At 33.9% G+C, this 26,253-nt stretch overlaps 1 protein-coding gene across 1 annotated transcript in view; it reads right to left on the reverse strand.

The window, feature by feature from the left end:
- The window catches only part of dysf (neuronal PAS domain protein dysfusion), a 147,007-nt gene that overhangs the window by 34,138 nt on the left and 86,616 nt on the right, over positions 1-26,253 (reverse strand). The window contains exon 4 of the mRNA XM_089224123.1: positions 10,770-10,859. Coding sequence (XP_089080249.1) covers positions 10,770-10,859 — 90 coding nt within the window. The remainder of the gene's footprint in view (positions 1-10,769; positions 10,860-26,253) is intronic.

Consider the following 26,253-nt stretch of genomic DNA (forward strand, 5'->3'; position numbering starts at 1 on the left):
GTGGTTATTTCGACACCACTTTTACACGCACAGAGTAAAAACTTACCGCAGTACAGGTACCAGCTACATAATAAACCCGTTAAAATAAATAAATATTTATTTATTGTTTTAGAAATGTACAGGTATGGTCAATTATATTCACAGTCCACAAGACAATAAGACAAAGTCCATAAGAAAATACAAACAAGTTGGAAATCCGATAACAGTTTTAAGCGCATGTTAAGTTTTACTGGAGTATAAACTTTTATAGCCCGCACGAGTGGTCACTCCGGAAGTTAAAACCATAGGTATAATATTATTATTATATGTATACATATCGAACACGTCGTCGGGCAGACATAATATAATCGTAAATTTAAGTCCAGAAATATAAGGCACATACTGAAGTTAAGGATCTAACATTACCCGCTAGATTTATATAAATATTATATTTAGGCATACCTACCTATATAATATACGCTCATATCGACTGATGATGCACCGTTCTCGGCGTTTGTGTTATATTTTGTTTACGGTAAGTAGTACCATTACATTTTATAATCTCGAAAATATCATCGTCTTGTATGTGTGTGTGTTGTTTGCCGTGTTTAAAAACTAGTTTCACCGTGTGCACGGTTGCGCGTTCAAAACATTATTTGTATTTGAAGTTGAACCAGATCCTATGGACGAGAGGTGTCTTCTTCGCGGGTATAAACTGTTACAATAATGGTCGTGTTATGCGCTGCAGTATTATGGACGCATATATATATATATATACGACGACGCGTTTTAATTTGCACGCGTTCAGTATCGGTTCCAAAAGCGCAGGTTCACGATACCTTTAATATAAACAAGACTTGCGCGCGTTAAATTGGCTCGGCAGTTTATAATAATACGCATAAACCATAAACATATAATATGTATACATATACCTGTATAATACGAGTATATGAGAGCGGGTGAGGGGTTGCCTACACGTAATCATGGTCAGAACGTGCCCGGCGCGACTGTTGGAAAAACGGCGTTTATCTCGATGGGAAATCTGTAGTTTCTCATGATCTGTTTACTTTTTTTATATTAATTTTTTTGTTTTGTTTTTATTTTTACCCGTGTACCCCGACCGTACGGGTATCTACCTACCTTTTTTTTTCGCGGCCGACTTGTATTATTTGTACCTTGTCGTTGTCTCGTCGATCTCTATCTGATGAGGGGCCTTTCCGATTCCCCCCTCCCACTCATAACACAGCGCGTCCGTCTGAAGGCTAGACGGCTTAATTAACCTCATTAGCGGATTTACGTATGGATATATTGAACAATATAGGGAAATAGCCGTGGCTAAGATCGGTCAAACAACGCTTTACGATAAATTCTGCAGCAGAAATGAAAAGAAAAAAAAAGAAGCGGTTAAGAGAGGAGACGAAGAATAAAAATAAGAGGAAAAAATAATAATAACAACAAGATGAAAAAATAAACCAGTAGGAGGCAAACAATGCATATAGTGCGCATATAGCTGGTAGGTACCTATACCGTGCAGCGCTGCTCGTATGGGTTCATTTGCCAAAGAAAGCCACGACGCGAATTCATCTTAGCATTAGTGATATATGCTGCACTGAATGCAGATTTTTTGCATACGGAAAAAAAATGTACTCGATTGTTTTCTATTGTTTGAATATTTATCAAAGTTTATACTTGAACTCGCGGGTTACATATTATATGCGTCTAGTCTGCGGTATTATACATAGTATTGTTTCTGCGTTATACATTGTACGCACATAGTGTTATTTAATACGTACGGGAACGTTATCAGAACAAGTCAATGAAAAACGGTCTCAACAATATCCTATAACCGAGTTAACAATGTAATAATAAATTGTGTATGTGCACCTATGTCCTATACCTATCTTTAGAAATAACTATTTTCGATATTCCACGTGTGCAGCACAAGTCGCGCATAAAAAAAATCATATCATATCATAATATATGCGAAAAAATTAGAATTTTCTGATATATCCCGGATGGTCGAACCGTGTGTTTGCCGTAATACAGAATAATACACCGTCGAGACTCGATGTATCAATTTATGTAATTTATTGGAGGACGAATAGACGACGCTATCGATATTATTTATAGAACTATGGGACTACGCGCTGTAGCTGTATAATATATTATAATAATAAATTAATAACCGTCGCGTACCTAGTTATTTAAACTGTTAGAAGTCGAGTAGAAGACAATCTGATAGACGCGCATAGAGCTATATACTGTTTTATATTATACATTTATATACTTTATATATGTATCTTTGTGAGCGCATCCATTTGAAAACTTTAAAGAGTTATTATATTTTATTTTTTATTGGCGAGGAAAACGTATTTAATAACTATGTTTACGCGCGTGTATACTCTAATTCAAAACATCGATGAGACCTGTTTCCGCTCACCAATAGACATAAATCTAATTAGGATTATTATTAAACATATAAATAATAATTGATCCTATATGTTATATATTATATCCTATATATTATACTTATATGTTACCATAATAGTCACAGCTATTGTACCTATATAAAATATAAATCTACAAATAGGTAAAGTATATTTGTGTTTGTGAGTATAATAAATACACACATTTTTATTATTATCATAATAATATTATAATGCTGTGGCAGCGGATACATCCGAATAAAACCAGACTTAAAAAACGCTTCCTTTAGGACTTTGAGAGTACGGCACTCGATAAACTCCTCCTCCTCCTCTGCTTATAACGACCGTAAATCGCCAATGCCAGTAATAATAATAATAGTCATAAAAATAGCAATAATAATAAAAATAATGGTAATGTAATAATAATAATAATAATCATAATATTATTATAATAACTAAACCAGTTTCAATGTTAATTTTTACGATAAACGATCAATTAGAAGGAAACGAAATAATAATATTTTCGACCACTGCACACAAACAAGGAAACCAATGGAGCAGGTTTTTCGAGACGAACGGCGGCGGCTGCAATATCATCATCGACAACGCCGCGCCTAGCTGTCTGTGCAAAACAATTTAGATACACAATATAATATTTTTATAAGTTATAAGTTACAACCTTTGAATGCAGCGGGAATTCATCTTGTTAGCGTCCGATCACGTACTCGCGGTCCAAGGTACCGCTTTGGATTTTACACGTTATCGTGCATTACACTTTACACACACTCACGCACAGCCAAAAGTATATATATATTATATAATATTATTTTTTATTAATATTCTAAAATGATAACATTACAGTATAGTACTGTTGCAGGTTAATACGCATAGATATCAGGTAGGTACCCCCAAACCCAACCTATGCCTACATACTATGCCGACAAAGGACGACGTTGCGTATCCGTGTTCTTGCAGTATACGCATAAATACTATATTATATGTACTTACCGCAGTTACCGCGGTGAGACCGTCACCGTAAACCGGCAATTCGTATTCTTCACTGGTAATCGTGGTATATGACAGTCAGTACGACAGTCCGGCCGGCGTATATAATAATACTCTACATGCGTCCGGTTCTCGAAATTTGCAACTGCGCGTTAATTCAGATTCAGTACCAACGTTGTCGAGGACACAGTGTAGACCTGCTCTACCAGCTACTTACGATTTCGCGATAGTGACAAAGCGTCGCGAACCGCCTCCAGCACCGTCGTCGTCATAGCGGTTGTATCCGTAATAATAATAGTACGGTATTTTGTTTATAATAAATGTGTATGCATATTATATCCATTTAAGACACTCGTTATTTCAAGAAATACTACCATTTTTGGAGAGAAAAAAATTATATTGTTAAATATTTTATCCCTATTACTTTTTAGTTTTTTTTTTATCTTTTTAAGCGGCACCATATATTTTGAAATTCATATCCCTCATAAGCATATTAATATTACTAGAAGTATTTCGATACAAGAAAATCAAATTTGGAAATGGTTACTAGTTCATTAGTATTATAATATAATAACTTATTATAATACTTAAAGTTTAGATGAGCGGATTAATGGACAACATATTGCAGAGTAACCTAGAGGCTAGAAAATGTAAAAATGATTACGAATAGAAAATTGTATATTTTTTTTTTTTATTTTTTTTTATAAGCTTACAATTTTCTAAAAATAAAATTTTCAAAAACGTTTTTAGTTTAAGAAATAACGGAGTGTCTTCAGTTATTTGGATTATTCGCTATAGGTACAGCCATAAAGTTCAAAAAATATATTTCGCTGTAAAATTGGTATGCATTACAATGTTACTAGGTCTCTACATAATATAAAAGATAATCACCGGCTCGGATGGAAGTATAACGAGACATTTTGAAAAGAGATGAGATAAATCGATGACATTTTGAGTTTCGGCTATTATAGTTTAACTAAAAAATAGTTGATATAACACATTAAAAAAAAAAAAACCACTGCAATTAAATAATTCAAATTTCTATACATTGTAAACATAACATTTTTCAGAAAAACTTTAACATACAGACGTAAAAGTATATAGGTACATATAAATAGGTAACCCTTTTTGGTTAATTTAAATTTTTTATAGATAATTACTTGCTCGTGATGAAAAATAAAAAGTTAGAAGAGGTGCTCAGACGTTCGCTATAATACGTGTATAATGTGCATTATATAAGACTTATTATTGTAATATCATAATATACTATAATACTATAAAGTTTATGTACCTACATTTATGGATTTGATCTTATTACGATATATTATATATATTATATTGTAATTCAGTTGTGCAGTTTAATATTATATGCACATGTGTGCTGTGCGGGGGAGGTAGTGGGGAAGTGAAAGGCCTCTTCTAATCCATAGAGTTCCCGGGAAGGATAACATTTTTTGCGTGTGCCATTGAGAACGCGGCGGCGGCGGTCCTTGTAGATGTAAAAAATGCACATTAAAAAAAATAAATAAAGATGGTTGTACGGCGATAAGGTGCGCAAACTGTATAATATAATGTACCATATTATGGGTATACGAGTTATATACGTATATTGTTGAGCGACGATTTATGGGTAGGAAATCAATAAATGTCGTTAATCGACCGTTGCGCCAATGTTCGGTTTCAATAGCGACGCTCGAACACGTATAGGTATAATATATTATAGGTATTATATATGTATAAGGAATAACGTCGCGCCGGCCTAATGAACCTTATCAGATGGAAGCGCTCTTTTCCTATACTGCAGCCGACGAAACTTTGACCGCGTTTGGCTTTCGCTGTGTCTCACAAAAACGTCGTCATCATGTAACACAAAAATGTACAAAATCGTCAAACTGCAGTACGTTAAAGTCTAATACTTTCTAAACGGAATAAAAAACAACCGTTAAAAAACGAACGATATATTATCATTGTAAAAAATGGACGAGAAATGATTGTTAGTCGTAGGTGTCGATCAGCACTGTGCAATACATAATATGTACTTATTATATATATATATATATATATATAGATATAGATAGATATACAATGGTTAATGACAAATCACGAGACGCAATTCGATCGATCAGTTGGAATCAGTAGGAATTTATTATAATACCCATATTTTTAGTAAGCAAATGTCATAATATAATACGACGCTAATTCGTTCATCAAACAACATGACGTGAACGTCGTAAAAAACATTCTAGCATTTCAGTTCACATCACGTATTCGGTTCGATTTGGGTAGGCTGCAGGTATATGTGAAGTCTTCGTTTATTTATCTGTTTTGTTATTATTATTGTTACTTATGTACATTTTCCTGGTCTTATGACCGTCGTATTTTTCACCGTCAACAATACTTTTTTTCTGATTAACTATTCGTCGTTAAACGTTTTTATTGTAATAATATATGACAATGTATACACAGTACATATAAATTATAGTACATAAACACATTGTTTATTTATTTAATTTAAATTAATTCATGTTTATGAAGTTAACTTCAAAAACATTACGAGAAAGCTGATTTATTGAATTAATTTATGTAAATGTTATCAAAGTCGAATTATTGATTCCCGTTCAGTACCTATGTTCGAATAGGGATAACGTTTAAATTTAATTTATAACTAACGGTTAATCATGCACAATGTAGGCGGATATAACGTATACGAGGACGAACACGGCGAAACACCCTGTATAAATAATTTGTACATACCTACTATACATTTACATGTGCAGCCTGTTGCATTTGTATATACCGTAAATACCATAAGGTGTCCATAATGCCCAACGTATAATCAATAACTTAAACGTAGGTACATACATACGTGTGTGTGTGTATATATATATGTGTGTGTGTTTGTGTTTAAATGTACATAATAGTACGCAATTTGCTCATAATTTTTAGCTGAATAACCGTTCGCCCTTGGCATGATCCAAGAAAACACTATAAATATAATATTACATACGCGTATACCAGTGAAACATATGTACGTATAAAATGTATTGTACCTATATATACTCAGCGTGACCTACAAATACGAATTATTGGTCGTTAAACAAATTATTTTTTACTGCCGTTTTAAATGTAGATCACGCGAGATAATAGAATTTTCTATCATTTAATAGTAAAAAAATTACATTATTTTTATGGCACACGAAATATTCGCAGCGCAGCTCACCGTCGTATATAGGTACCATGATTTAGGTAGGTACCATAAACCTGCGACCTGCCTACCTTAACATAATGTTCTTCTTATCGCTAATCTAATAATATTATATTAATTAAACGCATGCGCACAATATATACCTTTATCGCGCGTTATGACAAATATTTGAACGTACTATAGAAATTGAGGGTATGCGCGTGATATAACGTTACAATAACATCATAAAGGTACGTGCGCACGGTGCATATATTTGGGTAGATGATAAGTCTCGAGAAATGTAGGAAGCGGCGCCGAGAGAAACGGGTCAATATAATATAATATTATTTATTATACATTTTCGAAAATCACTGCAGCGGCTGCATTCCTTCGCCGTATACCTACGTATAGACGTTATCACGGTGAAAACAAAATGAAATAACAACTACAAAACGAAACGCTTAGTCAATGCATTATCGAATCACCAAAAAGAGGAACACACACACGATCGCACCTATCGTGTCCACGGCACACGGATCATGCGGGACTACGAAGCGGTCGATAATAATATTATTATTATCGAAAGCGATCGTGCCCGTGCGCGTTACCGGCTTTTCTCGTTAAGTAGGTGTGTGTGAGGTGTGTGTGTGTGTGTTTGAGGTGCGATAACAAGAGGGCGGCGTTAAGCCCCTCGGAAACGTTCGGATGGATTAATAACGATAAAATAAAAAAACGACGTCGTCGTCGTCGTATATTATATACCTAATACCTCTATACATATACGATTGCATGTCTGCTATTAAAACATAATATATTTTTCTAGATTAGTTTTCGTATAGGTATCATATAATAATAATATATTATATCGTACTGCACGTGATGCGCACACATCTTTCCAAATCATAACTCATAACACAGGCAACCTAATAAATATCTGTATATAAAACATAAACGTTGAGTCGACTTTTTCCGCGGTGCGTATATAATAGGTATGCTTTATCATTTATACGCAGGTAAATATTTATAATAATATTCGTTTGTGCCACTTTTCCACGGCATTACTGACCCACGCAAACAACACAAGCTATATTTCCATAAAATAGTGGTATTATGAATGCAGCGGTGTTTTGTACTTAAGCCTCATCCAGTGTCATTGTTTTGGATTCGAAACGGACTTGACGGCGGACTTAATAATAGGTATTGTATAATATTACATTTTCGCGAACTATTATTGCAGAACACTGTTCGAGGGACGCGCTGACTTCATTATATTATTTTGTCCAAAAAAATTATTTTTTATGACATAATAATGTATAAGTACACCTATTATACGGCTGTGTATAATACTTATTATGTGAAAAAACTTACGCGCGCGCGCGTATCTATATTATATTATTATATCTGTAGGCGATTATTTGGTCGGTCGGCGCATATATGCGGTTTACGGTAGGATCGAAGAGTAGGCCGAAAGCGGGCGCGCGTGTAGGAGTGAACGGAGGAGAACACGCTTCAGGTTTTTCGGTTGCCTTCGGATTAATATCCTCTAAGTAGTGCCCAATCAATGTTTAGTGGTTTTTCATATAGGCTTCGAAGAAGCAAGAAAAAAAAAACGAATTAACTTTCACCAATCTAATAAGATTTCGACGGTCAATATTATTATTATGCTAATTGAAAATTTTAACAATATCTCACTATTCTATATAGGTACGCTTTATTGTATCCGCAGCGATTCCCTCCCCGCAAAATAGATATATGCATTTTATGTATATACCTATTATACATGAGGTCGCTGTTGCAGTATACTGCTGCGGTGGTAAGCCGCATATTTTTCGACTACATATTGATAATATTCAATCTCGGACAGTGCTACTCGATCGTACCCGTTATTATTATGTATTATATGCATGCTATTCGAAACCGGCCGATGGCGGTTTTTGATTTTCGCGTGGGCTGTCATTTAAAACCAATTGTTCGAGTTACAGCGGCGCTGTGGCATACTGACGGGGTCTTAATAAGCAACACATATAGAGCGCATATACAGGTACCTACCTCCTCCTAACAGTAAAACGAAATTAAATTTCCAGCCCCGCGCGGCCCTAAAGACCTGTGCGATGTTGCGCTAACCTATAAAACAATATTATACATATAGATCGAACTGTGATTCAATGGTCTCACCGTTGTAGCACGCGTATCATTATTTGCCAATAACTCATCATAGAATTATTATTATTACAGAATATCACTCACATATACCGCCCTGCAGTGGCGTATATAGGCTGCAACCCCTCCCAAAATTACATCTATTTTAACTGTCAAAACTATATAGTAGTCTCTAGGTGCTATAGATAATAATTGTTCGTCGCTATACATATTATAGCCCACCCCAAAAATTATTTCTATTCACGCTACTGCCGCACTGAATAATTCGTTGTTTACGTATTTATATATAGCTGTTATGACGTAAATATATACAGCGTAACCGACAGATTCCAAACATAATATTATACATGGATAGATAGAGATACTCGAGTGCGTGTGCCTCGTTGGTAAAAATACATTTTAAATATTAATATATTATATTATATTATATACTTCGTCATCGTTCGCACTTTGTAAACCGCTGTTATTGCGAACAAGATAATAATATTATACTTATAGTGTGAAAACAAAAAGATAAAATATATTTATGAAAAAAAAAATACCGTTGGTAAATTACCAGTAATAAATTATCGATACCCGTTTTTCCATTAACAGTCGTATATAATAGAGGCGAGCAAGAAGCACACACCGCAGAGAACGGAATCAACGGAGACGGACAGTAAAAAAAAAAAAAAAAAATGCACATTAATATACATTATTATTATTATTATTATTATTATAATTCCGGAAAGTTGCTGCAGTTTTGGTATCTCGAGACCAACGACACATGTACGTATAATACGCGCGCGTACGTACGCCCGGGTGAAAGGCGTGGGCGTCCGGGCAGAGCCTACGGGCTAGCAGTGACCACAAAACCCGTTTTCCAATATTTTTTTTTTCCTTTTCAAATCATAATTATTGTATAGTTCTCGTTCTTAATATTTTTTTAAATGCGTACGGACGTGGAAATCGGACCGGTCTAGAAATTAGGTAATTGATTTTTTTTTCCTTTTCGTTTATACCTACCTACCTAGCATTATACGCACTACACATAGGTACGCATTATCTAAGTATTATACCTATATATAATACGCGTATTGGTATATTTTAATATCGGTTTGAACCCAAAAGGTCAATAGTGTTGTGAAAGACACACATATATTATAATATGCATATATATTATATATATAACAGCTATACATATATGATTGGTACCCATTTGCAAAATCTAGAGTTTCTAGTTTGGCTATAGCCGAGGGAGAAAGTCGCGTAAAGTATATTAGAGCTTGCGTGTAACAATAATACAATAATGTACCTATGTATTCACTATTGTGACTTAAATATTTTATAAGGCCCGGATTTATATGCATTTGCATGTTTTTTTTCTAATCAGACCAAAAAATAGCTATAGGTAAGCAACAGATTTTAATAATTAGTCAATAGATCCGAAATACAAAGTTACAACATTTTTCGACGTGTACCTACACTGCATATTTCTGTATTTTACAATTTTTCATTGCATATATATATATATATATTGTTTTAAATACATAATATTATGTAATATTTTGCTTACATTAATCAAAAGTATTTACTGTCCGTGTAATTTTAATGTTATGTTCTTTTCTTATGTTGTTTGAGACCTTTATTGGGACAAGTATAGTAATCTGTTATTGGGTAGGTTTTCGTGAATCATACGTCGTGTTTTTCGTGATCCGAATGCGCGTAATTTTCATTCGTTTTAATTTATTTATGTTTAAAATGTCAAAAATATAAACATTATATAATTTTATGTAAACACATATTAATGAAAACATAAGATTTTTTTTTTTAATCGATATTTTTGCATATTGTTTATTTTACACAGTATCATATTCGTACAAAATAAGAGCAAAAATTCATATGTTATAGTGCATATTTCTAAGGTTTTTAGATGATATAAATCCGGGCCCTATATTATAACATAATTAATATATAAAATACGCGCTGCAGTTTAGGCACATTATTTATTGTATACGAATGATGGATATACTCACCATCGAGTGGCCCAAGTATTCGGCGGCGTTATCCGATATGTATAGGAGCTTGCCGTTTTGGGTCATCATCATCAAGAACCCGCTGAGCGACTGAAAAAAAAAAAAAATTCCCATGTTAAAGATAAATAATAACAATAATAATACCTATAGAAAAAAAAATTATCAAAAGTATACATTTTTATGCAAATTACCATCCATATATATATGGGTACCTGTACGTGCACGTTAACACACTATAATAATTGTCCGCGGGTCATGCGATGTGTATATTTTCGTGTTGTTTAATTTTTTATTATTCACAATCTAACCGTATACGGTTGGTATACGAGCCGTAATAACAAGAGGTCACCAAGACATTTGCGCCTATCGACCGTCGTCGAATGTCCCGGTCAAGGACAACATTTTTGTCGACAGAATCAAAAATCTGTGTCGATTGGAATCGAAAGTGCTTGTATCGTATAGGTATTATTATAATATACATTATCTCGATATTGTGATTAAGTATATTAGGCTTACACTTTGCAGTTGCTTGCCAAATCTACGACAAAATCGATTCATTTCCACGACACTATCAAAACAAAGTTATGCAGGATAATAATTTATATCCGGTACGACCGAAAGCGGTAAATAGAAAATAAGGGTACCGGTTTCGTGCTTGTTAATCACCTAAACAATTATTAATTATGTTTAAAATAATGAAATGATATTATTATCGTTAAGAGAATTTTCAATATTTTCAATTAAAAATGTGATCGTTATCTGGCGATCAGAATATCAATTACGGCTATACCTATATAAAATGATAAACAATCATCACAGGCGTGTTTACATAATATACACTCGGGCGAAAACAAACTATGTACATATTTTATATCGACTTAAAACTAAAACTAATTAATAGTTTTTTGTTTCTACGTAAAACCGATTTCACAAAAGGAACTTTGCAAAAAAGTAGGTACACCCTTAGCAAGATCAGCGAGATGGTTACGTTCATGAACATGCATAACTCTAATAATAGTATATTATAAAGACCTATAATATTATCAAGATTTACTTAAAAGATACGATCACACTGAATAACTATATGAAAATACTTTATAAATTGTAGACTGTTCCTCCAGTTGCTTTAATTTTATATTTTTTGGTATGTTTACTTAATGCTGAGCTTAGACCAATGTATTATATAATTACTTAAAATTATGAAATATATACATAGATACTATAAAGCAATAATAATTTCAAAATTGATAATATAATTTTTATGAAATTAATTTTTATTAATTGAGATTTTCTATATAATGATTTAAGAATCATTACTAGGGACTATTACAGTGGACTATTACATTATTTTTACCATAGGTCAAAAATGCAGAGCCCATTATTTATTATTTTTCGGAAATATGTTTATTATAATTTATAAACAGGCGGAAGGTGAAGTATATTATGTTATATGATTTATCCTGCTCTAAAAACGAACACAAAACGAACTTGATTATACATGATACCATTGATTATATAAACAATGATGATACTAATGAGTAATGACTATCGTGAGTTAGAAATAACACAAATAATTGTAAACCCAATAGACCGATAAGACTAAAAATTTGAGTAGAAAAAATATTGTTTGAATATTAAGTTGAAATTAAAAGTCCGTGAATTTTTCTAAAAGCGAAATATGGCTTATATATTGCTTCGTTCAACGGTTTAATTAACCACAAGTTTCATATTTATATATATATATTATAATTAGTAGTTTTTTATCAAACAAAAATAAAATCGAAAATATCGATTCCAGTAGATACGTATATACTTGCCTACCTATGCGGGTACGCAGTTATTAAATACAGCTACGTATAACTAATAATAATATATGAACATAAAATAATCATTTCTGAACAGAATTCGGCAGACAAATTTAAGGAAGTTCAAAAACTACAAATCGCGCTTCCGGTTGTATGCGTAGCAAAAAGGGTTTTTTTAAATATATTTTCTAAATTTAGAACACAATAATCACTATTATTATTATTGAACTAAACACATACAGCAAACAAACAAACGTTTAGTGCGTGGGATCTATCCGTACTAACATATATTTTAGACTATGGCCGTTTATGATATCTAAGAAGACGTCCGCGTTGATAATCTAACAATAATATATCATCTCGCGTACATTTAAGCATAAAAAAGTGTTAACCGTTCTACGCGAATCCGTTTTTTTTTTTTTTTTTTGAAGACTCGATAAGATCACACGTAAGATTATTATAGTAAAAAAAAAGAAAAGAACCCGTTAATTTTTTATGGCATTACGTTAAAACGAGACGACTTCGGAATCGTGAACATACCTAATATAAATATATATGTAATATTTACGCATGTATATGTGTGTGTGTGTGTGTGTGCGCGCGCGCGCGCACTTAAATAATTCGAAGACCGACGACCGTATATAAATATTTTAATAAAACAACGTCGAACGGTGGTTTACATGGTCCTTAAGAAACTTTTACATATTTAGGTATTACAGTCTCGTCGCGAAGACGTCTCATTTTCGGATCGTCTCCGTACGTATACATATAATACATATACTTATATGTATATATACAAGTACGACAATACTTTATGATAAATATATATATAGAGAGGTACGGTGGTTAGGATACACATAGACTTGACAGGTTGAACGGCGGCGGAGGTGAATTGAAGCGGTCAGACCACTTTCGTCGCCGTATATATATATATATACCGAGCGGCTTAGGTATATAACATATAAAATTGTATATTATAATATTATTATCGTACACTATACCTAGCTGCAGTATTATACCATGTAACTGGTAGGTATATGGTTAATAATAATATTATAATACGCGTGTGCGTGCGATGCCAGAACCGCATTGTTTTCCTCTCGCGGGAGATTTCCTATGCATGTCGTCGCGGAAATAATAATTACAATAATATTATTATACCCCATACCTACCTTACCTATATAATAATAATAATATGTACGGTATTAATCATTGTTACGATGATAAAAATGCTTTAAATCATAATAATATTATTATGCAAACGGCGCGAGGGTAATATAAGAGACATGCTCGCATCCCCCGGACCTCGAGGGTGGAGGGGGGAGAGATATACGCATCACACGAAATGAGCAAATATAATATTACGATAATACGACTAGAAAGAATATACGCGAGTGGGTAATATCGCGCACACGGATCTATCGCATTTTTAATCGTCGTCCCCCGCGTGCTAAGAGTTACCACCCACGTAATGCGATTATAATATTACGTTTACGTCGCTTTCCGATAACGATTAACGGTGAGCGCGCGATAAATCAACGGAACAGATCAGATGTATCGATTGCAGAGTTAAGTAGATATAATAATATTATTATCGTCGATCCGCGTCGTAAACGATAATATGTTTTTTTGGACGAAAGTATATATTTATTATTTTGTTTCTTTTTACTAGATCTATACTATGTATGTATACACAGTGTGTGTCGGTCTGCTTCATGATTGAGTCTCCTGCAGCACTCTCGATACAAACTTCAAAAAACATGATCAACGATCACATGTTTTGCATATTTTTTTCATAATTTGTACGCGTAAAATAGAAAAACCTTAAGGCACGAAAAAAAAAGCAGAATTCAATAAACATAAATATCATTAATCAGGGTGATACAGGTGGATGATCCCATCATATTAATAATTTCATCTCTGGTTATAAATCGAACGATGTCTCCATCAAGCTGCAGACGAGTTAAAGGCGCCTTAAGATATTTTTGGCCTGTCGAAGATCGCAGTTGGCATAATAATATATGAAAATGTTAGTCTTTCAGAGGACGTTATTATGCGTTGTCTCCGTCTTTCGCAAGTGTTTAGCATTAGCTCCGTTAGTTTAGTATAAAAACTAGACCGAATCGACATCTTATGAAATTTAAAAGTAAGAGCATTATTTAAACGACCTCGTGGGCTTTATATTATATTTTAATTTCGAAGCTAGTCATAAGTATTTTAAAATCGTCAATATTGTTCGTATATCTTAAAACACTCATATAACTTGCTTTAAAATGAAATCGAAATATTTTTTCAGTGTTCACATCATAATGTTCAATTTTATATATAATTTGTGCGCACTGAATGTATTCGAATGATAAAATATAATATGCATTATTATGCACAATGTGTCGAATAAATCAGACGCCGTTGTGTCGTTATAGTTAAATAATAATTTGAAATCGCCCGTTCGCGACTAATAAGACGTGATTTAAATAAAATATTATACTGGCCATGTGCCGGCTACCAGCTATCTTGCCAAATACCCGATGGCCCCTCAGGCAATCGCCGTCGGGTAGCCGGGTGGGCCAGACCGACTCATTCCTATAATATGCATAATATATAGTATGCCATATTTACCTACCCATATTATAATATAATATTATATATTTGGTTATAATATAGTTGTATGCAGTTTGAATTTTTACGACGACGGAAAGCGAAAAAAAATCCAAACCGGATCGAAAAAAGTATGTGCGATGGTACCGATGTACACATTATACAATATATATTCGTATACATACCTACACTTGCGGCGGCGGACACTTTATTGACGAGTGAGCGCGCGCGCTATATTGCCTACAAGCCTACTATATTATACGATACTATATCGTATCGTTGGAATCGCGCCAGCCAGACCCATGTTTTCGTATTTTTGTAATAATGTATAATATATTTTCCGTTTTTTTTTTTTTTTTTTAATCCTTCGTTTCTTTTACAATACCGTAGTGGTATACGGTATACGCATATATATAGGTATGGTATGGTTATATACGCGACGAATGCCGCGGCATTCGCATGACACACGAGCGATGAGGTGTGTGTCGTGTGTGTGTGTGCGTATAGTACTCTGTGTATTCACCGCGACAAACTCGTCCCCGTCGTTTGTAAATCATCGTACCTTCCTATGATGTGACATACTATGACATTAAAATCGCGAGGCACAATCGACGCAATAATCGATGATCGAAGATTCGGTAGGTCGATCGCATCTGCAGAAACGTTTTCTGCGGCAAACTATATAGCTTCTTTATAGTAATATAATATCGACTGATTATGTCGGTTGCTAATCAGTAGTAAAAAAATAACGACAATAACAAAACAATTTATTATAATCATCCGCGTAATAGTGTTTCGGGGACGCGGATTTTTCGAACAGACCCGCAGACGACGCCGCAACCATATCAATCGCGCTCCGCGAGTTTTCATGTGTGCCAAATAATAGGGTCGTACCTATATCAAATAGTGAGTGATATGTCAAATACGAACGGTGGGCTATCGATACAGTACAATATCGTCAGAGTGAAACACTAAGCGTATAATAAGTGACGTACCTAACTGCAGAGTGCAGGCACGTTTAGCTTGCTCCCACGGGGTGCAACAGGTGACTGCAGCTGCAGTGCTGCATATATAATATGTAAAGCATCATCGCACGCTAAACGGTTAAGTATCGTGTCGAGATACGATAATATGCGTATACGATGTATGCACAGGGCCGGCGGCGTAACTTAAGTGCGTAAGTCATGTGCGGGCAATGTGAACATTATGAAAAATCATCAACTATATACGAATATATCAAGCCATGTGTCCGATGAAAGGTAACATATTTTGGGGACTGAATATAGAAAAATAAAAGTTTCCATGTTTACTATGTTCAAGTTATTTTTCTATCTGCATTCATGCGACAATAGTAAAATTATTGCACCTCTTTAAATATTAATAGGGTTTAAATATCTATTGAACTATAATAATGTGATAAATGTTTCATTCGCTCGAATAAAACTTTAAATGCATTTTCATGAATTAGCACAGGCCGGCCAAATAACTAGCGCCGCTCCTGTAATAGTATAGGTATATTGATATCGTATACCAATCCTCAAGTTATTTGATTTAAAAATATTCTATCGATATCGTCTCAACCTCTGCACATATTATAGCACAACCGATACATTAGTTAGACACAATTATGTCAGTCGCGATGCTAGTCCACCAGCTGAATAAGTACTGATAATAATATGGCCGTCGCCCGTCACCGAGAGTCGTCTATATATAAGGTTATGCCGTCGTATAAGGTTACGTCAGTTATGTGAGACCTCGTGGAGCGACGTACTCCTAAGGGGGCTACATTTTAAATTTAAATTTTGATTTATGACTTTCAAACGTAAAATAATAAAATATATTTGAAATGTATCTATGTGTGGTTATAGAAGCACGTAATAATTAAATTATTTGGGAATTGCTAACCGACTAAACAAACACGCCAGTAACATATTATATTATTATATCACGATATGATAATATAGTACAGTTTATTATGTTGTACTAACAGGCTTTAATAGGTATACTGTTATGTATCACAAATTTCCGAGTGCTGGAAACAATTTACTTTAATCTAATTTTGACGGGAGAACGCAAAATAAGATATTTACTAACACTGTGAATACCTATATCTAATATCAAATAATAATTATAATATATTATGCTCCCTATGGCCACGATTTCGAGGGTTATCTTTAATAAAACAAAAAAATATATATATATTATAATTTAAGTAATACGTTTTATGTAATTGAAATAGGTGTTGGACAAAATATAATAATTGACATAACATTATATGAAACAAAAATTGTACCATAGCCACATGCGATAGTTAAAAAACAAATAGCAAGGGGGAGCTGATGGTTTGTTTGACACGCAATACTAGTTGCATTACTCGCTCACGAATCAGGTATAAAGGTACATAAATAGTTTTATCGAATTCGGTAGTTCTAAACAATTTTGATTCAAGAACTATAGTATTTAAATTTAAAAATAGCAATCATTTACAAACTAGATAAAACCTAAAAAAAAATAGCATGATTATAATATATAATGGTTATAATATTGACATGTTAAATCAGCGATTCCCAAACTGTGTACCACGGCGCTCTAGCTAGGGCACCGCTCATGGTAAATAATTTAAAATGTGAAGAATTCTTTTTGAAAAATTCGTTAATAATGAGTATTTTTTTTTGTGCTGTCTTTCGTGGTATTCGCAGTAGGACGCCATGGAATGAAAAAGTTTGGGACCCACTAGCTCTGTCAACCTGAATAAAACTACAAAAATATGAGTGTCGCACAAGCAGCGTTAAAGTTATATCCGTAATAATAATAATGATAATATTTAATTATTATTATCATGATACAGCTCGTATCGACGATCGGTCGCTGCAGCTGCAGTATCGGTACAGGCTGATAAGAATATTATATTATCATATTATGTAGTGTGTTGCACACCGCGGACCGAATGTCAAATTCGACGTGGGACCGGATCGATGTTTTCTCTCGTGTATTATTTTAATACGATACGATGACCCGCGACCGGACCGGATAATAATCTTTTCCGAATTAACCCGGCTAAAAGTATTATCGCCGTATAATATTATTAATAATTTTATATTATATTATATATATAGCGAGCACGCGTGCCACGGTGACGACGACGACGTTTTGACATCGCGCATATATATATGATTGATGGTCGCCAGCGCGTCACTCGGGACGGCCACGCGTGTACATAATAATAATAATAATAATAACATCATATTATTATAGGCGACGACGACGATAATAATAAGCAGAGCGCCTATCGTATAATACAAATTATTATCATACACTCGTAATTTAAATATAATAATAATAATAATGCACATTTATTTATACATATAGGAACACGTAATATTTTTATAATAATAGTGATATGTAATACGATGTGCCGTCGCGACTGACAATATCACAACATTATATATATATATTATTATCATGTACGCATAACATAATAGTCGCGTGCCCGCGAACTTTGAACCACATAATAATATTATATTGTTGTTGCGCTATATCGCGGCGGCGCCGAGCCGACGCATAAATCGGCGCGCAATATAATAGTTTGCGCCCCGCAGCGGGACTCGGGCCCGGACAATACCCGTAAATCACGAGGACGGCGCGCGCGGCGTGTTGCGGAAGAAAACACCTCCGGGGTCGTATATATTATAACATGGTACCGGAGGTGACCCCTTTTAGAAAAAAAAAAGGTCCATATTTAATTGCCGACCCATTAACGTGATGTTAGTTTATTGCAAACAGATTTTACGCTTTTAGAGTCCGTCCGTCTCTCTCTATTTCCCATCACAACTTCCTCTCTGTCGCGCTCGGTGTGGTGTACAAACGCCGCGTATGTATCCGATATATGAACGCGTACGTCGGTCTATATATTGTTATTTTATTTGTTTTCCTCTGCAGCTCGTTATTCGTATTTGTTTGTTTGTTTGTTTTTTTTTTTTTAATGAGCGCACGCGATGATGAGTTTAGCTCGTGGTCAGACGATTTATGACCCGAGTGAAGGATCGGCGGAAAACATTTTAACAACCACCGCCACCGCCTATATGTTATAGACGTAGGCAGGTATATATATATAGGTATATATATCTACCTGGATATAATATATTATAAACACATAACAAAAACAAATGACCACGAGGCTTGCTCGAAATAATATACATAAAAGTATTATAAAACGTCCACCGCCGCCTTACCGCCCGCGAGGCTTGATGACTGCAGCAGCATGGCCGCGGACGACAAACCACAATAATTATACATAGGCGGTAACAATATATTATGTTAAAAAGGCTATAATTGGGTGCTTATAGTTTCGACCGTTTTCGGAGTAGTGATCGTTTGTTAGACGAAACGTTACACATTATTATAATATTATTATATGTAACGAGAACATGATATTATTTTGTCACGTACACGCGATCGGTATATTTAAATTAATATTAAGTGAGTGAGTTGAAAAAGATTAAATCGGTCGTTTATTTCACACTATATAATATATATACATTATACATATTGTACGTGACCATCACTGACCAGTGACCGCCGACCGGTGACCACAATTTATTAGTATTAAATAGGTATATGATATTTTATTAATAGTCTGATAACAATTTATGACTTTATTCGTCGTTATTTTTTTGGTTTTGGAAATATTTTAAAATATTACAGTAATAACGATAGTACTATATATTGTCAATATCCTAAATCAGTGCAAAATTTAGCTCCAAGACGTGAATCAGCCGACGTTGCTTTTTTATTTTTAAATTAAATTATTGTAACATTCGTTCACGTTCTACATACAAAAACAAAGCACAAATCATTTATAAAAGAAACTCATCACCAATAATTCCTATATTATGGGGACATATTTCTTATAGCTTTGAGTAACATAAATATTCGTCAAATGTCGATTTATTTTTTTCACTCTTAGTCGGGATTTTACACTTAAATGGTGTAGAGGGTACACAAATATGAGGCTTACCTAAATATACTGTTTATATACAAAACGATTTTATATTTATGTATACCTACACTTTTAGCAATCGATTTGCAATTATACGTATATTTTAATCCTAAAAAAATGTTTAAGTTTACCTAAACTTCTCAATATCTGCAGCATCACTAAATACTATTGGGCGTCTGTCAGTTTTATTCGTCTGAATAAATAATTATTACTGTTATAATGTGTCGAATATTATCGATATAGAGTTATACTTTAAGTCATATCGTAATTTAAAAATTTATCGTGCAGTGTAGACCATAATTATAATAATGCAAGGTACGACAACGTAACGACAAAATTGTCGTAGGTAGGTAGTTAGGTATAGGTATATAATAACTACAGTATAGAATATAATATTATTTTTAAAAGATGAAAGGAAAACACACGGTGCAGAGTGGATCACTACGGGCCTAAGTAATAACTGGTGTAGGAGGTTTATATTATAGATACATGAACCTGCAGTATAAAAAGTAATAAAACTAAAATTAAAATAAAAACTATTAGTGAGAAAAAAAATTTCCTCTACGAACCGGTTAGCGGTGCCAGTGTCAAAGAGTTATACATATAATTAGCGTAATAAACAAAAAATAATAATAATAATGAACGTAAGAAGGTACTCGCGTTATCGATGTACATACCTATACAATATAAATACACCACGTGGCGCGCGCGAACGTACTTGCGGTATAAAAATATTATCTATACGCCATGTACAACAGCGGTAAACTGCACAATAATATTAGTAGGTATATACCATATAGTTGGTATAATATTATATATTGTGTAGCTACTACGCGATCACCGACCGACGGTGTTATAATTTCGTATTGAGATCATTGTTAAATCATTATTTTTTGTATTAAAATTTTTTTTTCGAGACGTTTCGTACCTATCTCCTATAACACATATAGGTACTTGTGCGTGTACATGATATAGGTATAGGAACCTAAATATACTATTAAAGGTTTTTTAAACGAATAATAATTATCGTGACTCCCGCGTGTGCAGAAGATATCTGCTGCACCGGAATATAATATTGCAGTGGTGTTTTTTGTTTTTTATTTTTATTTTTTTTTTGAGGGAGAGAGGGCGAGAGTGTGTGAATTAAATCAATTCAGTTTTGCTTAATTTAAAATCTATTTTGTTGCGTAACAAACTGTAGAACGTCAAAATCAATAAATATAATAATACAGCTGATGTACCAAAAGAAAAAGAAAATACTTATACAATATGTATTATAGTATAATGCAATAATTATTGTCAACAATATCATAGTATGATTACTTTTATATGATTTGCTTCTTAATGTTCAGGAAATATTTTTGATGTTAACACATAATAGAGTGACAAAGACCTGCGCAATGTCAACGATTTTCGATTTACGCTGGATGTCGTCATCTACAGTTTCCCGAAATTTGTTGCGTCTATTTAATAAATATGACAGTCTATATGACTATTGAAAAGTGGAAAGCCACAAAATGAATCATCGCTGCAGTATTGGTGCGTATTTGTTGTTTTATTTTTGTATTCATTCAACTGAAGCAAAACGGAAAACGATTAAAAATATGGATTGATTTTAACCGAAGTCGGGTATAGTATAGAAACGGCTACGAATGCAATTAGTTACAAAATGGAATTCGATTTCTGATATATTATGTTCGCCGCAGGGACGAGCAGTTTAGTTGCACATCGCCAAAACAAGGTGTCTAGGTTTTTCATAATGATAATAATGATTGATTTCGTAAACTATTTCAGACTTAACACTGTGTAGTCGCGATGTGTAATCACAGTGTGATGACTCTTAAAATAACATTAGTGTGATTTTAAAGATGATTGAATAAAAAAATTTAGCATGAAGGATGGCTCTCATATAATAATGTTACATTTTTTTCTGCCTTTCTGCATACTTAAACTAATCATATTACGATTGCAATATTTCAGAATTTCATATACAATAGTATTATCATAATGTAATACTAATATTTATTGCAAATATCGTATTAGGCCAATAACCTTAGTTGATGAGGCTATAAATGTATAATATTATATAAAAACAAAATAATAATAATAAATAATAATTGTTTGTGAAGATCGTTACCGCTTAGTCCGTACACGGCGACGATGCACCGGTACAAGCGGTAATGTATAGTGTCATCCTGCTCGCGCATTCCGTCGTGGCTGCAGCGATAACGAATCTCGGCGCGCGCGGTTCATCGTCGGCGCGCGCATGCTACTCTCGGTGGATTCGGTTTACGCGCCGTACAAGGTGTCGCGAGGCGCGCGCCAACTCAATACAAGGTTTCTCAATATAATATAAAATTGCGCGCGCGGTCGTCCCCGTTATTACTTTTTTTATTTTTTCAAACGGTTTTCCCGTCTACGATATTATTGCGACGGACGACAAGTACACGTCTCGCATGTTTTATTATATATATTTTTGTAGAATTCCATCACGTCGCAGATGCAATAAAACGTGTAAAAAACGCTCATATGTATAATAATAATATTAATATATTTACGTATATCGGTGATTATTTCCCCCAATCGGAGAAATAATTAATGGACATTCGAAGTTACAATACGTCGTATGTCGTGACATATATGAGAGCGCTGTGAAGACTCCGATGATAATAACCCTGTATCTATAACCATATTGGTCGAAAAGTTGAGCTGTAGTCAATTCTAGGTAAGTTCGGTTGGTTGAAATATTGTATTATTATATATATATTTTGGTATCATATATATATATATATATATATATATATATATATATATATATATATATATATATATATGATACCAAAAAAATAAATCCAATCACAATGCTTTTTGATAGACAATAATATTGCACTGCACGAAACACGACGTAGCTGTGAATCCGGATTTACGCGTGATAGTAAATGGAGTACCTATACTGCTTACTAACCACGGTTATGTTCTTGACCATCATCGCAGTCTCGGCCACAGTAACCATTATCTACTAATATTGTGTTCTGCATAATATTACCTTACTGTCAATGATTGTGTCTTCTATTTGTATATAGTTAAACGCGCGGAATTTAAGAAATGCTCTTCAACTAGAACTATAAGTATTTAAAAAAAAAAGATGGCCAATGGCAATGAAACTCCAGTAATTACACATGGACATTTCCTAAAGGAATATAGTGCAATAATTATACAGTTGTATAGGTAGGTACTATTTGGGGTACTAAATACTACTGATAGTGAACTTTACCAGGAAACATATTATATAATATATTTCAAGGTGAAACGAATTTTTTTTTCCCAAAAAACGCATATAGCGGCTGATGGTAGCGTTACGATTTTGATACACTTTAAATCGGAACAAAATATAATATATACATATTAAATACAATACGATTTTCTGAGAATACGAGTGTCTCATTAAAAAAAAAAAAAATCACCTCACATAATATTAAAATAATAATACGTATGTATACAAGACGTATACGCGGGTATATAATAATGTTACATGAATCTAACCTACGGCTGCAAGCCGGTCATCAGGGGCGGTGCGGGAAAAAAAATGAATAACGACCCGCAGCGTCTTCGTCGTAGTCGTCGTCGTCGTCGTCGTCCGTGTGTCGTGTTCTTCAGCCCAGGACATAAATCCAGAACCGTGAGAACTGTATCCACCCACCGGCGACGGTGGCGCTGCTGCTGCTGCAATCGCGATGTGCACACTATATAATATGCACATTGTACATACACACACACACACACACACACACATACGCATTGTATAATATATGCAGTATGCACACTGCACTGCTGCTGCACCGGCTGCGCATTGTACCTATATATATAGACAGGGAGGTTCGCGCGTCCCCGGGTGTCCTCCTCGTGTACGCGTATATATATATATAAGTAATCGTAAGTCGTATACACGCGCGACACCTATATATTAAGAAATTTATGGTGCACGCGTATAATATGACTTTCATTTTCAGGCGATCTCGCATTGCGAAAACTAAAATAATTTTATATACATCGCACCCAATGCGTAACCCTTCACTCGCGGACTACCACGCGGGATGACCAATAATGATAATATTATGATAACGATAAAAATATACATTACTAAATTAGCGTGTAGGTAATGCGCTCCATTACCTACAAAAAAAAAAGCCCACTCGTTGGCTGTCGCAGCACCGCCAGTACACCCCCGCAGTTATAACCAGTGCAGCGGTATAATATAATATGTACGCGGTTACGTATTGGATACCTATACCTTCTTACCTATATATATATATATATATATATATTATATATACACACATCATCAGTCGTTTATACCGGACGACTTCCGTAAACGCAGTCGAACTGTTGTTGCTATTGCGGGCTGTATATATATATATAGGTAAACGGTTCAGCATATAGTACACGGAAAACAACAATAATTGGTTCGCGTAATCGCAATATATTTATACGATATTATTTTATGAAAACCGTCCGTTTATAATAATATTATATTATATATTATTTTTATTATTATATTATTAAATATATAGGAACGCTATCTCATTTTTCTGTTCCGTCGTAACGCGTATAACGAGAAATAAATGTATTTGTTTTTCGCCATTTCTCTTAGCGAATATACCTACACTAACGCGCGTGTGTATACGAGAACTTAGTGTTTTATCCGTGTGCGCATCGTAAATAGTATTTTTTAACGACTGCGACATGGTTAACGGTCGACCGTTATTGACGTGTATACCTAATCGTCTGCGTTTGAAAATCGTGTTTGCCAAGTATAATATATATGTGTACCTAACTATAATAATATTATGTAATAGGTACATACTTCTCAAAAGGGCAAAATGTATAGGTAAGTATATTTATATACATATATGTGAATACAGTTGTCTTTAAATAATAAATTTATGAAAAAATAAACAAATTACTATTATGGGTACATATATACACTGCCTAACGGATTATATAAAATATGTAAACGGAATATTATTGCATGCACTGTTTTAATCGATTCCGTATTTTTTATTTTTTTTTTTTTACATAACAAAGTTCGCGGAAGTTTTATGGCCATCGCACTGACAATATTTACATTAATTAATACTACAGAACATTATTGTTCAATTATCATACATTACGATTGAAGAATACATGATACGGTATATTGTTTTATACCACGGAAACGAATCATACGCAAAAAATAGTTTTTGAAAATAATTGTTTTTCGAACACATATTTTCGTTGTAAATATCATAATAATAAGAGAACGCATAAAAAAATAAAAAACCACAGTTCAAACGCATATCATTATAATACAGAGTATGAAATTATACTGCAACAGTGATGCCTGTCGATAATAATATACAACTTGCACTCTGCAACAGTACTTATATGTATATACATAGCTGATACCTATATATCATATATATAATATTAATATATACATTATAACCGATACGCGCAAATAAAATGAAATATTATGATGGATATACGTATAATAATAAACAGTGGCTTGGTGAGGCGCGGTCGTACGCTCAATCTGCGGAAACGCACTGAGCGTACGTACCGGCCGCCGTTGCTAGCTCCCGGATGGGTGACCACCCGGGATTTTTAGCAACATATCCTTGCCACACTTACACAAACACGTGTTACAACCCTACCCAATGGCCTATGTTGCCGCGGGTTCTCCTTACAAAAAAAAAAATAATAATAATAAACATAATTATAGCAAGAGCAGTACGTTTTGAATGGTACGATTTTTTTTTTTTATAATATAATTACGAAATCGTCGTCAAACGAGTTATGCTTAAAAATAAAAATAAAATTTGCGTACATAGCCAAATAATATTACCCATCTGCCGAAAGTGCGTATATTATATATTTTAACCCAAACGCTATATACATTTATAACTGCATCTACAACTGCAGCTGCACTGCAACGACAAACACAACAATAATAATGCATCGTAGTACTGCAGCAGTACCCCTACACTTATTATTATTATTGTTATACGTAGGTATATAGTACATTGTGTATACATTTAGGTAT

This window comes from Diuraphis noxia, unplaced genomic scaffold (genome assembly GCF_037042655.1).
Source record: "Diuraphis noxia isolate RWA-SAM2 unplaced genomic scaffold, SU_Dnox_SAM2 contig0003, whole genome shotgun sequence".
In the NCBI taxonomy this organism is placed as follows: domain Eukaryota; kingdom Metazoa; phylum Arthropoda; class Insecta; order Hemiptera; family Aphididae; genus Diuraphis; species Diuraphis noxia.